General features: G+C 43.9%; 1 protein-coding gene across 4 annotated transcripts in view; it reads right to left on the bottom strand.

Annotated features, from left to right (window-relative positions):
• Positions 1-17,916, bottom strand: part of map3k22 (mitogen-activated protein kinase kinase kinase 22) — a 169,278-nt gene that overhangs the window by 120,741 nt on the left and 30,621 nt on the right. For 2 of the 4 annotated variants that reach the window (XM_041189494.1, XM_041189497.1), the window contains exon 2: positions 12,083-12,168. In XM_041189494.1, the coding sequence (XP_041045428.1) occupies positions 12,083-12,101 (19 nt within the window). In that variant the 5' untranslated portion in view covers positions 12,102-12,168. Of the gene's footprint in view, positions 1-11,876; positions 11,896-12,082; positions 12,169-17,916 lie in introns of those variants that run through there. The other 2 variants (XM_041189496.1, XM_041189498.1) reach the window with 2 other exon arrangements.

The following is a 17,916-nucleotide window of genomic DNA, read 5'->3' as shown; positions in this document are numbered from 1 at the left end:
TTACTCTCACTCAGCAAAGTGATGGAGGGTACTGTCATCAACAGTGATATCCAGCAGCACTTCTTCACCAACAGCCTGCTCAACTATGCCCAATTTGGGTTCCGGACCTCACGACAGCCCTAATCCAAACACAGACAAAAAGATAAAAACAAAAAACAAAAAACTGCGGATGCTGGAAATCCAAAACAAAAACAGAATTACCTGGAAAAACTCAGCAGGTCTGGCAGCATCGGCGGAGAAGAAAAGAGTTGACGTTTCGAGTCCTCATGACCCTTCGACAGAACTAGGCGAATCCCAGGAAGGGGTGAAATTTCACAGACAAAAAGAGCTTAATTTCAGGGGTGAGGCATCAGTGATTGCCCTTGATATCAAGGTAGCATTTTATCAAATGTAGCATCAAGGTGCCCAAGTAAAATGAAAGTCAATGGGAATCAGGGATAAAAGCTTCACTGGTTGGTATCATACCCAGCACAAAAGAAGATGGGTGCGGTTGTTGGCAGCCAATCATCCCAGCCCCAGGACATCACTGCAGGAGTTCCTCAGGGCAGTTTCCTAGACCCAACCACCTTCAACTGCTTCATCAATTACCTCCCCTCCATCATAAGATCAAAAGTGGGGATGTTCGCACATGATTATACAATGTTCAGTACCATTTGCAACTCTTCGGATAATGAAGCAGCCTGTGCTTAAGACCTGGACAACACTCAGGCCTGATAAATGGCAAGGAGCCATTCATGTCACACAAGTGCCAGGCAATGACTAAGAGCAAATCTGACCATCTCTCTTTGACATCCAACGGCATGGCCATCACTTAATCCCCCACCATCATCTCCTGCGGGCCACCACTGACCAGTTACTTAACTGGACCAGCCAGATAAATACCATGGCTAAAAGAGGTCAGAGGCTGGGAATTCTGTGGAGAGTAACTCACCTTCTGAATCCCAAAGCCTGTCCACCATCTACAAGGCACAAGTCAGGAGTGTGATGGAATAGTTCTCAATGACCTGGATGAGTGCAGCTCCAACAACGCTCAAAGAGTTCAACAGGAGAAAGCAGCTCACTTAATTGGCACCCCACAAGCAAACTATGGCTGTAGTATGTACCAAAAGATCCACATCAACAACTCACCAAGATTCCTTTGACCATATCTTCCAAACCCACGACCTCTAGAACCTGAAAGAACAGCAGTAGGTGGCATATGGGAACGCCATCACCTGAAAGCACTCCAAGCCACTCGCCATCTTGCCTTGCAACAATATCAGCATTCCTTCATTGTCACTAGGTCAAAATCCTGGAACTGCCTCCCTAACAGTACTGTGAGTGTACCTACACCACACAGATTGCAGCAATTCAAGTTGGTGGCTCACAACCACATTTTCAAGAATACTTGAGTATGGCCCAAAAATGCTGGCCATCTCAGCCCACATTCCATGAATGAACAAAACAAAAGGAACACTAGGCCAGGAAAGGGCACCCTCGGGCATTAACTGAATGAACAAGGGTTAGTTTTTATTTTTATTATTGATGTATTACTGGATAAGGTTGTATGAAGATTTTCGCTGTTGACATTTATTGTGTTTTTGGCCTAGGAGACTTTATGAATGGGAGTCTGAATTGGATGTACTGTAAGGGAGTGGTGGGTCCATGTTGGGGGTGAGGATGCTCTTTTAAATTGAGATTAAGCCTTACAATGTGGTCCCCTCACTCCATCCGGTCCCATGTGGTGCATGTGGTCTCACGTCTACCTCTTCCTCCCCCCGAAATAACTTGTCAATCCCAGGGGGTAGTAGCTGGGTCCTCATAATTGCGAGGGTAGGAAGATGCAAAACATCATGAGAAATGTGGAAACCCTCTCAGGTGTGTATTGAAAAGATCCTACCACACACCCTCAAGCACCCAGAGATGCAAAATCTCTGCTTTAGGATCCAGTAGACTTGTTCCACTGTGTTGTGGGTAGCTCTCATGACTCTCACTGAAGGCTCTCTGACCCTGCATGGTGGGATGGGGACGGAAGAGGCTGATGAGACATGTGTGGAGGGGGTATCCCTGGTCCCTAACAATGATCCTGCTTCTAGGATGGAGGCCCAAAGATGGTAGGAATTGCTGATTTGTTGCTGGATAAAAGCATTGTGAGATTTTCCAGAATAGCAGGTCACACAACTGCACATTGATTGAGTGGTAACCCTGTATTTGTTTATATGTTTTTGTGTGTTAACAAAGGTTAAAATGGTTTCAGTTTTACTTAAGGTTTTGTTTATGAACCTTGATACCTGTGAGTCTGGATAGACTTGTGACTAAAAAGTTTCAGGTCTATCTGGTTTGTTTGTATGTTTACATTTTTAACGAGGTCTTACAACCCCAGAAGTTAAAGAGATGGATTAAGATGGGTTGAAAGCTCAATGATTACGAAAGAAAAAGCAAAGTAGAAAAGCTTTACTGTTGCCAAGTGACAGTGATCCAGTGACAGACACTGAAAAGACAGTAGTTGAGATAGGGGAGTGTTCAGTGTGTGTCAGAAAGAGAAGACAGGGACTGTAAGCTCTCTGAGAAGAAAAAACTGCAAGGCTTGTGGGACAGTAGTTAACTGAATAATCAGTTATGGGACTCAGTAAAGTGATCAGTTTAGCTGAGGTGCTACTGGAAGACTGAGTTTAGTAAACTCATTTCCTTGCTCTGCAGTTGAAGAAACGGTGAGCTTAGAATGTGGTTTTTAGGTGTCCCAGGGAGAGATACGAGTTGGGTGAGAAGCAGCAAGCGAATGCTAGGGAATTCGCTGGAAGAAAGATGTTTGCAACTTTGCTAGTCCAAGCGAGAAGCTTTTATGTCAAGCTAGTGGTGACTCTTCACTGGTTTGCATCTATAAAGATATTGCTGGGGTAAAGGAATAAGGGAATTTCAATCGTCTTCCTGTGTTTGCATTGAGATCTTAGCAACTTTTTTGTGTGGTGTAATACAGTTAGCTTTTCTTGTTTTACAAAGTATGTTATCCTTTGTATTAAAAGTTCATCAGAATTGTGAATTTGTTCAGTAACTTTCCTTCATGGTTTCTAAAAATAAATTAGGACCTATCAAGACCTATCACTCTGGGAACTGACTTGTCCGGTATTAGCAGCTGGAATCGTAACAGAGTGGGGGCTCACCAGAGATCAAAAGTCCTTGAATTTAAGTGAAATCTGTGAATTCTTAAAGAAATTAGCACGTGGAGTTGCTAAGTATAGGAACAGAATTTGCTGCAAAGTGTTTTACACTGGTTGGAACTCAAAAATTGCTTAGACTTTTCTGAGATTGGGAAATGTAATAGTAGATTATTTGAAATCCTTGACTAAGGCTATACTAAGAGAGTTAGCAGAGCAATGGAATGTAAAAATTGAAGCAGGATTTCATAAGGATATGATATGATTAAAGTAGTTACCCAGAATTCAGAAATAAAAGGAGAAATATGAAACTGGTGTATCACAGGTAGCGTTAACTAGAATTCAGTCGCAGATGAAGCAGCTTGAAATAGAAAAAGATAAAAAAAGAAATAAGTAATCTTGAAATGGAAGAAAAGAGAAAGAGCAAAAGAAATGGAAATGCAAAAGCTCAAGTTTCAAAGAGAGAAAGAAATCAGACAATATGAACTGGTCAGAGAAAGGCTTAGAATAAAGAGAGGAGAGATAGTGGTTCAGGGGATAAGTCTGATTCCTCTGAGGATTTAACTGAAAATCTTCATTTAGTGGCTAAGTTTACAGGATGGAGTTTTTTTCTTAATTGTCGGCAGGCACACTTCCAACTTTTGCGCACGCCCATCGAACGAAATATCACACAAGTAGGCGATGAAACCGGGTTGCTTGCCCAACACCTTATCGCGCATTTTTACGCCTGATTAGGTCCAGCACCCGCCCGCCTGTGGGATGTAAAATTTTGCCCATAATGTTTCCTCTCCAATAAAATTGTACATACTAAAGATAATTGCTGGAAATTAATTGGGAAACCTATTGCAGTAATTGGGATGCCTAAATAATCTTTAGGAAAAACTAACTTAGGGAAGGAGACAAGTGACAAAACAGTAGCCATAGTTCAAATTCAAAGTGAAGGCTCAGAATCTACCAAAGAGGTAGAGATAATTCCTCAGACTAGACAAGTAAATTTGGAAAAACAAATTACGGAAGGGTTTAAAGATTTTGTTTTTAGAGGAGGGATATTCCCTTATTCTTCTAATCAAGGAGGTAAACCAATAAAGACATTGAGAGACACTGGAGCAAGTCAATCACTGATGCTGGTTGATGATATAATTTGTCTTCCAGTGGGGTTAATAAAGGAAAAAATATTAGTTAGATGTTATAAACCGGTTTCAGTGTACAGAGTTGGATCAAAGACCAATTTAGTAATGGAGAGATTAGCGGAGACTGGTTTTATTTTGGGGAGTGACCTGGCTGGCTCAAAAATATTAGCTTCAATGAGGGGGTTGGAACAACCACTGGAAGTGAAAGAAACTGAGATGCTACAAGAGGAACATTTGGATTGCTGCCTGACTGGGTAGTGACTCGATCTTGGGCCCAGAAAATTAGACAGGAAGAGAATGAATCTATGAAAAAGGCAGATGAAGTAGAAATTGAGTTGAGTTATCTGACACTATTTTCAAAAGGGAGGAAGGTAAAGAAAACAAAGCTGACATGCTTAGCCCATCTTCTTTAGTAGAAATGCAACAGGCTGATCAGGAGTTGAGAGAACTGTAACAAATAGCCCTACTCAGAGAATGAATCAGAATCAATTCCCGTGTGTTATTATTTAAAAGACAAAGTGCTCATGAGGAAATGGGGGAAAATACCAGTAGGTGAGGAATGGGTAGTAGTTCATGAAGTGGTAGTTCTATCTGAGTATCATAACAAAATATTATGAGCGGCTCATAAAATTCCAAAGGCGAGTCACTTTGGTATTAAGAAAATACGGGCTAAAATAATGAAACATTTTTGTTGGCTAGGATAACAAAGACATGATTAAATTCTGCCATAAATGTCAGATAGAAGGGAAACCCTCATCAATCATTAATTAAACCTGCACATTTAATTCCAATACCAGATTTTGAAGAACCATTTAGCAGTATCTAAATAGACTGTCTAGAACCCCTACCTAAAACCAGAAGTGGGAATCAATATCTTTTTAAAAGTATGGATGTTTCAACAAGATTTGCTGAGGCAGTGCCTTGGGGGAAAATTACGGCCAAAGTGATGGTGGAAAAGTTAATTCAATTTTTTTACAAGTAGAGATCACCTAAGGGAATACAATCAGATCAAGGCTCAGATTTTATGTCACAAATAATCAAAGGAATACGGTAATAAACAGTTTGGGAACAAACAAATTTAAGTCTTCAGCTTATCATCCACAGTCACAATGAGCATTAGAAAGATAACGTCAAACTTTAAAGGCCACGGTTAAAGCCTATTGTCAGGAATGTCCTAATGATTTGGATAAAGGAATTTGTATTTTACTGTTTGCCATTTGGATTGCCCCTAATGAGTCAATGGGATTCAATCCTTTTGAACTGATATACAGGCATGAGGTGAGAGGACCCCTTAAATTAATTGAGAAGCTTATAAACCAAAGCGCAGAGACTACACTTGAGACCTATGCGTCAGGCATGAGTGGATTCTATCAGAAGTTTGTTACGAATTTCCTGAGTCTCCTGACAAGCTCGTTAAAGAAAGGCAAGAAATTTGAGTGGACAAAGAAGTGTCCAAGTGCCTTTGACAGCTAGAAAGCTGTACTGACTACCACACCGGTTTCCACAGCACTGAATTATGCTGAGCTGTTTAAACTGGCTGTTGATGCCAGCTACATTGGTGTTGGTGTGTTCTTTTGTACTATTGTTGTTGACATCTTTTGATGATCTGCTTCTATCACTGCTTGTTTGTCCCTACAACCACAAACCCCCCCCCACCTCTCTCTCTCTCTCTCCGCCCCCCACACACACACCTTAAACCAGCTTATATTTCAACTCTTTCTTGGACTCGAACTCAAATTCTGTCGAAGGGTCATGAGGACTCGAAACGTCAACTCTTTTCTTCTCCGCCGATGCTGCCAGACCTGCTGAGTTTTTCCAGGTAATTCTGTTTTTGTTTTTGTTTTGGATTTCCAGCATCCGCAGTTTTTTTTTGTTTTTATTATTATTATTGGTGTTGGTGCCGTTTGATTACAGAGGGATGAGATGGGGATCAAACTGCAGGTTAGGTACTTTTCTCAGAAGTTGAATACTTGTCAGCAAAAGTATTCAACTGTGGAAAAAGAGACCGAGTTTAGTGTTGGTTCTACAACTTTTTGAATTCTACATCTCTAATAATCCTGCAGTGCCTATTATTCATAGGGGCTATAATCCACTTAAGCTTTTTAGCAAAATTTTATACCTAGAATCTGAGATAACTCCATTGGAGTTTCATGCTACAACCACATAATTTGAAGATTCTTCATATAGCAGGAAGAGACAATATTTGCAGATACTTTATCAAGAGTTTAAATGTGGAGGAATGAGGATGCCGTAATCAGATGGGACTTGTGTGAAATATAATTTTTATTGTAAAGTCAGGTATCCTTGTATCTTTGATGTAAATATATTATTACTGCTAGAGTAAGGTCTGTACAAGTAAGAAAGAGAAACAATAAGAGGGAATTGTTTAATAGAAAATGAAAATGCCTCTTAAAGATGCCTTTTCATTTTTTTTTCTGCGGGGAGGTGTTATGAACAATGTATAATTGAAAGGTCCACAGAGCCGTGTGTGCAATTGTGTCTTGCACCCTTGGGAAGACCACTATCCTGGCAAATCCATGTGCCCTTTCATCCTGGTCTTCCCTCCTCGGGAGAAGATGATGAAGTGCTCTCCCCTCATTAGGAGCAATTTGGGACATGTTGCTCGTGTCACAGGTTCACTTTGAAAGGAACTGGTTGTGAAGAACAAAGGGATGACAGTGATCCTCACAGCCATTGAGACGACCATCCTTGCCCTGGTATGAGGCTCCAGGTCTTGTGATTCTGTCACTACCTCTTTAGTGGAGCAATGCCTCCTGAAGTACTGCTCCTGACTCGTCCCAAAGTAGGGCTGCTTCTCCCGGATGATTTTCTTACGGTGCGTCCATCAAAGGGAAGCTTTCTTATTCCTCTCTGCTTCCTCGTCCTCTGCATGTCCTGTTCATGTTGCAGAGCAAATAGCACTGCAGCTATTAATCCATTCCTATACAAGGCAATATAATTCTCTGCCCTTCTATAGTCAGCAGAAGCCTTCAAACTCGTCCAACGACTCTTCACAGTGCTTCAATCAATTTTTTCTGAGCACGGGTAAGTGAAAAGTTCCTCAGCAGCAACTTGTTGAATGGCCCATTAAAACAGCCCCATAACAAGGGGCATCTTGCTTCCTAATCCTTGTTGCTTCATAAATGAATAAGGAAGGTGTTTCCAGCACACATATTGGCCAATTTTAGTATCCATGTCATTGATATCTGTGAAGTCAAGATTTCATTCCTTTCAGCCTCTTAAGGCACAGGCAAGGGATGCACTTATAGGCACCACTCCTATTGCTTCACACCATGAGGAAAGTAGCCAGCAGCACAACCAATGCTTCAACTCTGAAGGTAGAATACAAATGGGCTTTGCAGCCAAGTGGTTTCATTGTAAAGGCAGATGAATGAATTTATAACAGAAAAAGTTCACAGAAAGTGAGGCTCATGTAAGATTTTTAATGTATTCATGTCATCCCATCTCTTGGAAATGTCTCAAAGCAGTTCACACAATGGGTGACTGAACTGCACTGCTTTTACTGTATAGACAAACATTGTGGCACAGAAAGATGCCAGACAGCTATGGCCAGCTAATTTGTTTTATGTCACAGGCTGAAGGAAGAGTGTTGACCAAGCTTGTAGAAGAACTCCTAGCTCTTCTTCAAACCTTTCAACATTCAACCAGGTCATGCAGATGAATCCTCAGTTTCATATCTTATTTAAAGTAGGGAATATCAACAATGCAGTAGCTGTCTAACTTGAGTTGAAATCCCTTGCAGGAGTTATTTTTTTAAAAAAATGAGTGAAATTTACAATTGTATAAGATGTGACAAGTATTAAAGTTGTGAGAAATTTTAAATTAAAACAAACAGGGAAAATGCAAAAAATTGAATTATTCACTTGTAGTTTCTGAGGTTTGATGAATTTTGACAGAGGGCATAAATTTAACATAGAACATTTTCCATGACTGACTCTGCCCCATCCCTTTGGGAGGTTGCTATCTTTTAAAATTGATCCCACTTCCCATTCTGCTGCTGTTATAACAAAGATTTTGGCTTCCATCCTTGGTCCTGCAGGATGTGTTCACATTCACTCTTGGATAAATAGATTACGGTGTAAAATGTAGAAAGTACTCCAATTTGTGTGTCATAAGTTAATGAAATAAATATTGAAGAAGGCGCAGGGTCAGCTCACCCGCTAGTTGAATGAGCTGTTGACAATCACTCTGGCCAAGGGCTGGAGAATTCTCAGTGTGGCATAACTCCCTACCCTCAGGCGAGGTGAAGAATAATTGGAGGGAGGAGAAGTGCTCACATCATTTAAGTATCAGTAATAAAAGTTTCTAAATGAAGAAAAGTATAACGAGGTGTCATGTACCTGAAGTGAAATGTTTCAGGTCAGTAACATAATGTATGGCATGATTTGGGCTATGGGAAGAACAGCTTGCTGTACTCAGGAAGATGGCCTTGCGGAAATTTATTTGGAAAAGGTCAGGTTGAGGAGAGCAATGTTCTTCTCAAGGCAATTTGGTTCTCATCAGATCTACTATTAAAAGATAGGTAGATGGTATATAGATCTTGAAATAGAACCTGATTGAAAACATTATGTTGCAGTGTGATGTGCTAACTTTTAATATAAAACATTTTCTATTCATCGCTACAGGAGGTGTACCATATTTCTGAAACCAAAATTACAGTAGAAGAGAAAAGACAAAGCCACACTAGAAATCTGCATTAGCTTGTATCTCAAGACACTCTGGTCACTATTGCATTGCTTTTGGAAATGGCACAACAATGGTCAGCTACTGATATATTTACCAACCAACATTTTTCATTAAAGCCAAGCTGATGCCGAAGTTGGTTAATTGATCAGCCAACAGCAAGAGGACCACTTGCTTCATGAGGAAGAGCAAGCAGAAGAGAGGAAGATTGCACATGAGAGAAAGTGCATGTTCCAGAGAGCAACAGCATGTGGAAAAAAGAGGGAGAGAGAGAGAGAGAACAAGAGCTGATACAAGAGAGAGAGCTAGATAGCAAGAGCTGGTGTAAGGGAACGAAAGCACACACAAGTGAGAGCAAGAGAACGTATGAGAGAGCGAGAAAAAGGGAGAGGGAGAGAGAGAGAGCAAAATAGTAAGTATGTACAAGAGAGAGAACGAGAGCTGTTGCAAGAGAGAGCGAGAGAGCAAGAGAATCAGGGCTTGTGCAAGAGAGTGAGTGAGGGAACAAGCAACAGCAAACAAGTGCACGTGAGCAAGAGCGAGTGTATGTCTAACAAAGAGGGAGGGGGCAAGCGCCCATGCAAGTAAGAGTGAGCAGCGTACAGAGAACACCAAGTGCATGTGAAAGGGATAGCATGAATGCTTGCTCATGCAAGAAAACACATGTGCAAGGAAGAGCTTGTGCACATGCAAGGGAGAGTGGGTATGTGTGCAACAGAAAGCGAACAGGCGAGCAAGCAGGCATAAAAAGAGCAAGCTGAGGTGCAATAGACAGCGAGCGGGCATGTGAGGGAAAGTGAGCATATATGCAAGTAACTGCAAGCGTGCTTGCATCGAAGAACAAGCGGGCATGCAAGGGGGAGCGAATGCAAGCATGTTTGCATGGTAGAATAAGCAGGTTGCATGGAAGAGCAAGCAGGTGTGTAAGAGAGAGCAAGTGTACATGCAGGCGTGAGCAAGCACAAGCGTAAGGCAGAGTCAGTGTAGGCATACTTGCATGGGAAAGCAAGCACACATGCAAGAGAGGGTGAATACGAGCACGTATCCAAGGGAGAGTGAGCAGGCAGGCAAGGGAGAGCGAGCGTGTGTGCAAGGGAGAGCCCGCGGGCGAGCAAGGGAGAGCCCGCGGGCGAGCAAGGGAGAGCCCGCGGGCGAGCAAGGGAGAGCCCGCGGGCGAGCAAGGGAGAGCCAGCGGGCGAGCAAGGGAGAGCCAGCGGGCGAGCAAGGGAGAGCCAGCGGGCGAGCAAGGGAGAGCCAGCGGGCGAGCAAGGGAGAGCCAGCGGGCGGGCAAGGGAGAGCCAGCGGGCGGGCAAGGGAGAGCCAGCGGGCGGGCAAGGGAGAGCCAGCGGGCGGGCAAGGGAGAGCCAACGGGCGGGCAAGGGAGAGCCAACGGGCGGGCAAGGGAGAGCCAACGGGCGGGCAAGGGAGAGCCAACGGGCGGGCAAGGGAGAGCCAACGGGCAGGCAAGGGAGAGCCAACGGGCAGGCAAGGGAGAGCCAACAGGCAGGCAAGGGAGAGCCAACGGGCAGGCAAGGGAGAGTGCATGTTGAAGGAAACTGAGCATTTCAGCAAGGAAGAGCAAGCACACTTGCTATGATGAGTGAACAGACAGGCAAGGGAGAACACGCAGGGGTGCAAGGGAGAACATACAGGGATACAAGGGACAGTGCAGAGGAGAGCAAGCGGGCATACAAGGGATAACAAGCAGAATGCAAACATAAGCAAGCATGAGACCACTTGCATGGGAGAGCGAGCGCACGTACAAGTGCGAGCGAGCACACATGCAAAGGAGAGTGAACAGGTAGGCAGGGGAGTGCAAACTCGAGCATGCTTAAGAGGCAGTGAAAGTGGCTGTGCAAGAGATTACGAGTGGACGTGCAAGTGAGAGAGTGCACATGCAAAGGAGTAAGTGGATTAGCAAGAGGGGGCATGTGAGAGTGAACAAGAGTTCAAATCAGCATCGTCATTATTAATTGCATTATCACCAATACTTTAAAGGAAAACTACTATCTTTAATGCTATGCTTATACAGCCTTTGTTCACTGCTCCTATTTTACAGCTTCAAGTAATTACAACATTGTAATCAACAGTACATCACCTCAGCACAAAATGTACTCCAGTGACATCTCAGATTTTGAAGGGGAGATTATAGTTGTTCATTACGTGGAATTAATACATGGGGACCAAATTCCTAGAGACAGTCAAAGAGCACAACAAAGCAGTCAGATCCCACTTGGGGCACAGCATGAATCTGTTGGGTTTCAGCCCCATGCAAACTGCAGCCCAAACTCAGTGCAGGGTGAATGCAGAATGTAAGTGAATTACCTGCCTCACACACACCCCCATAACCCACCTATGATGGGACAGCTGACTAACTCTATTCTGCCTCTAATGGCATGACCATTACAATGACAAAGAGTCTGTGCCAATCTGATGCAGGGTTAACACAACAGCACTAGAACAAACAGAAGTCCTATCGCTCTACACTTCCAAGATGGAGTAGGTTTTCAGAAATTTCAGCACAAGAAACACTGTTAAATAATCTTTACTCTTGAAGTCCTAATGATAAAACTAATTACATCTGCTTTAGAATCTTTGTTTTTAACAGAAGCATTTTCACCCATACACCAAGGGGACCCTGTTTCCCTAATATCAAACCTTCAAATCATAGTATGTACCTGATGTGTAACAAAAGCACATTGCACTAAATTGTTAGCTTAGGTTAAGTCCAAAATCGGATGGAAGCAAAGCATTTAAAAAAGGGTACTGTGTACATGCAAAAGACAGCTCTGTTTACAACCAGGTAATCATTATAATGGTACGCAGAGAACAAAAGAAAACAAAACAGATCACTGCACTGAGACCTCAAGAAAAGTTAGGATAAAGACGACATTTTGGCCCAACTGACCTCTACCAGAGTACCAATCCTTTGCTCACAAAGTAGGCATGATGAGCGTCCTTCACTGCTATAACCCTGCAGTGACATCTACCAAGTGTCTAAATTACTTTTGTTTCTTTTGGACACTGCCTAAGCTGCTGTGTGTTCCCATCGAGCACAGATTTTGTTTCACAGTTTGTAAATAAAGGAAGAAGCAGTCAGGATGATTTACTTACCCATGCTTACTGTCAACATGAGGACAAGGTTTATGTGCGTCAAAGTAGCAAATTCTGGGCTATCTTCCCATTATGAGGTCACCCTGCTGGGAAAAAACATGAAAATATATCAATTAATCAAGTACAGCATACAAAACAAAAATCTTGTTTAAAAATATGTTTATAAATAAATTTTTTTAAAATAAAGATTTTCATTTTAATAATGACCATGTATTTAGAGAATTTCCATCAATATTGCATGTTATAGCATGGATTTTAGACCAATGTAAGGGATGGTTGTGTCGGGAAGGGAGAATTTTCCATACGCTCGTAGCTCCGGAATAGCACGGTTAGTTATAAAGTTTCCTGTACCCTTTCCAACTTAAGAGCATCTTCTACTGCATACTGCTAGCTTCAGGTTCAGTCAACCATATGCCTTTATTCCTTATCTGACAGCTAGGAGGTGGGTCAGGGCCAGCATGGAACAAAATAGTTCAGCCACTAAATATTCTTCAGTCATTAGATAGAAGAACAACAGAAGATGGGAAGTGAGAGAAAGTACTCCATCTCGTCAAGATTAGGGATTAACATTGAAAGATCAGTGAGGTCTCCGGATATTCTGGTCAATATTTCTCCTTCAACAAATACTACAAAAAAACAGATCAGCTAGTCATTCACCTGGCACTATTGGAGCAGACTGGTGCATTAAAAACCGTCACTTCATTATGTGAAGTGCTGAGACACATTTCAAAGATGTGATGTGATAAAGCCACATCTTTGCAAGAATTATGACATATCATTTAATTGTTATATTAATTAAAGTGGAAATTCAGCATCAAACACACAATGGGTGTTGGAAAAACAGCAACTAAGTTCTCAGAATAACAATTCAAATGCACACTGTATAATATACGCTGTTTATACAAATTCACACCTCTGGATGAGTTTTGCTCAGTTGGAATGAACATTGCGAATTCAAGCACAAAGGTCAATAGGCACAGCATGGGATAGATTAATTTTAATTTATAAAATTCACTCATAATTGTAAACAACATCACAATGCCTATTTAAAGAATGGTAAGGGCACTAAGCCATGGTGACCAGGAATGTTCCAGAGTCCATCAATGGACTGTTCTGGCTTCAGCTAGTGCAATAATTGTGATGCTAAGCAAAACTGGAGGAGCAGAAGGGATGGAGAACTCATCAACTCAGTTCTCATCACCATACTCCTGTACTGCAGCCAGACCTGAACTGTGCTTCAGTGACACATGTTATGATCCTAGACCAGACCCCTAAGTTTTTGCTAAGATCTGGTTCAGGAACAATTTTGAGATTCAAGATCTTTGCTAAGAGAATAAAATGAAAATATATTTTACCATACAAGGTCAGAACGATAAAACAATTTAAAATATCTATCTTACATGCTAACATTCAGGGTAAATATGGGAAATAACAAGAAAACTGTGGTTGAACACAACACACTGCACAATAAATGACACATGCGACCAAGGCATATTCCACAGATTTAACAACCCTTCCAAACATCTGTAAACACTGAGTCAACCAATCTCGTTGAAACTTGTCTATCTCTTTCACAAGTTTTTCCAGTCTTTACCTTCGAAGATCTCGCCTTGGAATTCTCTCCAAAAGTCACTCCAACTTGGATGGTGTCAGCGATTGCTCACCTCGCAAGATTCAAATCTCTTCTCCCAGGAATCCATTCTTCTAGAGTCCCAAGTCAGCAACTCCAGAACCAACTCACAAGCACAACTTCAGCTTTTCAGCTGCATCAAGCAGAATGTTACTGCTCCAAAGGGGTACATTTGACCTAATGGCCCAGGACACAGAAACACCAGCCTGCTGCTGACCTTTATTGATCACCACAGTGTCTCCTGAGCCTGGTTCAATTGCTAGAACAACTTCTGAGCCCACAAGACTTAGTCTGCCAACCGCAGCCCTTTTTATGCTTGGACACTCTTTCTCCTTTTTTAAAAAAACTGAGACCACTCCCTGTCCCCTCTCTCTCAGAACCTTTTTGGAGGTGGGGGGGGGGCCTCTCCCTGGGACTCTTCTGAACCATGGCTCTCCACTCCAAGTCACATGACTGGGGTTTTCACACCACATTTTTTTTTCTGTTCATGCAACTGCCCTGAGAACTTCAAAACGCTGTACTGCAGCCTGCTCCCAGTTAGCGCATATGGGGAAACTCCTGAGGCATGCTAGGAGTAGTAGTTCCCAGCCTCCTAACGATGAAGCAAGTCTGGATTTCTTGACACACAAGAGCACTAGAGATATTCCATCAGAAATATTTCTGATGCCTCCTCCAATTCAATGAGAGGGCCATCAAACAAAGGCTAGCATCCTTCTTGAAGCCAGCTCCACAGGAATTCTGGCAAAATTCCTGCAAAATCAACTGCCCGGGTGGCCAAAAAATGTCTCCCCTGTCAGGTCTTGTTTTCTCAATTCTCAAACAGCCGGTGTTCCAGTGAAGGACAAAGAAAACGCTTCAAAGACACTCAGAAGCTCTTCTTGAAGTGCAACAGCATTGACATTAATGACTGGAAAGAGCACATGACAAATCATTCAAAATGGCAACAACTTGTCCATCAAGCTGCAAGGTGCATCGAGTCCAAATGCCTTAATGATGAGGCAGAGCAGTGGTAGAGAAGAAAAAAATCAAATCCTGCACTTCGGAGCCCAATACCTCATGAGAAATCCTGCCCCATGTACCCAAGCGTCTGCAGGCCAAGAATTGTGGCCTGTTCAGTCACATGAAGACCCATAGCAGAAACTCACAACTCTTAGTATACATCATCTTCAAGTCGAGGGACAACAACAATGACACGTGCAATAATTGTGAAGCTAAGCTAAACTGCGAGAGGGGAGGGGATGGGGGACAGTCAGGGGGCACAATTTTCCATTTATGAGGCCAAGTGCAGTGGCAGTCAGTTTCAGCTGGCCGGAATGGTGGGAATCCGTGCTTGATTCTGCACTTAGAAGCTCATTAATTATGCACAGGCAAGTATCAGTTCGAATTACCTAGCGGGGGGGGAAGCTGATTCAACCACTGGCTGTCAGCTGATGGGGCCGAAGGTCAGGCACCATATTGAAATGCCAGTCCAACATAATCTTACTCTCTCGAGCCCAACTGTCTTCCAGCTACAAGACAACCAACCAAAAGCCTCAAGAAGGCAGTTGCACCATACTTCACCCACCAGGCCTTAATCAGAGGAGTTCGGGTGCACAGGCATGTCCTGTATCCCAGGGATGGGTGCAGGAAGCACAGCAGCCTCACCTCTCCAGCCTGGGAGGCCAGCGCAGAGCAGGTCAGCACGGTTTGCAACCATGTCTGAAATTCCATCCAATGCAGTAAGAGAATGAATGATCTCATCCGCTCCACCAGGGTAAGTAATCCTTCAACTGCCTCCAATATAAAACTCTCATCATGGCATCATACATTCAAACAGCTACTCTCTTCGGAGATCTCATGCAACCATTAGCTGGGGACACATATCAGCACTCGTTCTCTCACCACTCGTTCTCTCACCAAGACTTTCGCATCAATACCATCCCATCTATCATGTTGCTCACACTCCATCCTCTGGTCCTTTTGGGGAGGGCTCAACACACACAGGGAACATGCATCTCACCCAATCTCTGCTCCATCCCTTCTCATTACATGCCTTTCTTCTTCTTCATACAGGTCAAGCTGGCACACAACAAGCACAAAAGATTGCAGACTAGGGGAGGGACAGCCAACATCATTGCCCTCACTGAGTTCAAGGAGGCTGCCAAGCTGGCTGGAGAGGATAGGAATCGCTCCTGTGGGGAAGGGGAGATCGGCCTCTCCCAGAAACCTAGTACAGATCACAGCTTTGTCACTTCGTCAAATACTGTCAATCACAGTGACTCACATGCAGTCTTATCCAGCCCATGGTCATGAACTGAAACTCTATTTTCTAGGCACCAACAGTTCAAGGCCCACAAGTCAATCGAGCACCAGTCCAAACCACCAGAAAACGTCCGAAGAGGAAGCTCTCAAATCACTGTCACGGCGCTCACACACACCCTCCACCAGCTCAGAGACACACACGTCGGTCCGGCACAGCTGTAGATTAGGCTCAAGCTCACTTTCTGGGGAACACCTCAATGACACATCCTCACAGCAGTCAGAGGCAGGGACAGCCCAGGTCTCTGGCACTCGGAGGGCTGCTGGACACCAGCCACCTGTTCCATCCGAGCCAGATAATGAGTCTCCGGAAGCAGCCGCCAAATCAACGCTGGAGATGTAACAACAGGCAGTGGAACATCAGGCAGAGATTCGACAGTCAATCAGCAGACCAGAGCAAACGATGGATGAGTTTGTCATGTTCTGTCTGATGTCTTGGCTCCAACACACAAGTGCTTTGAGGTCTCCATGGGAAGGCTGGCCACCACCGTGGAGACCTTGGTCCAGCAGGCCTTGCCGGATTTGTGCTTGACCCTGCACTCCATGGCCACACACCCTGGTGGGTAGCATCGACATGGGGATGAGGCAACTTCACCTCCCTACAGGTGCATCAGCTCCTGCATTGCTCAGGCCAGGGCCCTCAGCCACCCACAGGGTGGATGAAAGTCATCCGGAAACCCCGGGGGCCTCCTCTCAGGACACTCCAAGGGTGTGCATCCACTCACAGTCCCCTCTGCCTGTGAGCCCATCTACTCCAGCTGCTCAGGCCGCCAAAGGCACTTCTGCCTCTGAGCAGGTGACTTTATCAGGCTGGGGCTCTCCAGGCCTCGAGCCCTCAGAAAACATCACCAAGGTCATCACAAACATCAGGACGTAGTAGTCGGCAGGCTGCTTCCACCTCTGCTGTGGATGTCGGGGCTGCATCTAGGCTTGGCAGTAGGGTTAGGAAAGTTTAAGAAAATTGATGTTGCTTTTGGGTCATGGGTATGCTATACATGTAAAGAAATTGCACTTTTGTACATTTGATGGTTATGTGAATGCTTTGGGCAAAGAAGGCAATGTGACTTTGTACATTGGAGTCTTCTTATGTCGAGGTTTAGTCTTCCTCTCACTCAGTGATTGTGTCCCACTGTGAGATTCACATTCCTGTGATGTCAAGCTCAGTTGAACTAGTCTCCACACCCTTGTGTGTTTCAGGGAGATGTGTTTAAATCTTTATTAGAAGTGTGTGATGTAAGCATTTCTAACCCTTCTTCCTCAAGGAACACCACTGAGTGATGGCAGCTCATCAGCATTGATATTCTAGCAGCATGTGTGTCTCCTCAGTGGTACCGGCGGAAGAAAAGACATGCACGGGAGAAGGTAGTCCCGAAGCTTGTCCACTTCTCAGCCGCAGCAATGTTTGCATCATTAGATGGCGGCGAAAGCTTCAAGTCTTCTTTGGCATAGCTCTTGTACCTCAGTGGACGCTCAGTTTCCAAAGTGAGCTCACTCACAGGGCACCATGGACCAAAGCAGAGGTCATGGCCTGGCGATTCTTGAAGCCAGAACACACAAGTGTGAATGCAGGAATCATTCTCACCTCAAGTGGTCAGGCATCCCCTGAGATGAAAGGGAATTGCATTGAGGGCTAGGGGTGATGTGGGCATATGTCCTTACTTAGCTTTACTCTTCCTGGAACCTGTCAGCAATTAAAGTATCATGGGCATGTCTCCCATGTCTTCCTTCCTCCACAGTGTGAGTGTGCTCATACTGACCCTCAGCAGCCTCCAGTTCCTGAGGTTCCTGGGCCTCCGGATCTACATCCTCCAATGGGCTCTCATCCTCCTCCAGTTCATCCTCTGGCAGGGGATCACCACTTTGCACTGCCAGGTTGCGAAGGAAGCAACACACTGCGATGATGAGA

Source organism: Carcharodon carcharias, chromosome 6 (genome assembly GCF_017639515.1).
Source record: "Carcharodon carcharias isolate sCarCar2 chromosome 6, sCarCar2.pri, whole genome shotgun sequence".
NCBI lineage: Eukaryota > Metazoa > Chordata > Chondrichthyes > Lamniformes > Lamnidae > Carcharodon > Carcharodon carcharias.
This window is presented reverse-complemented; position numbering and strand designations above follow the sequence as displayed.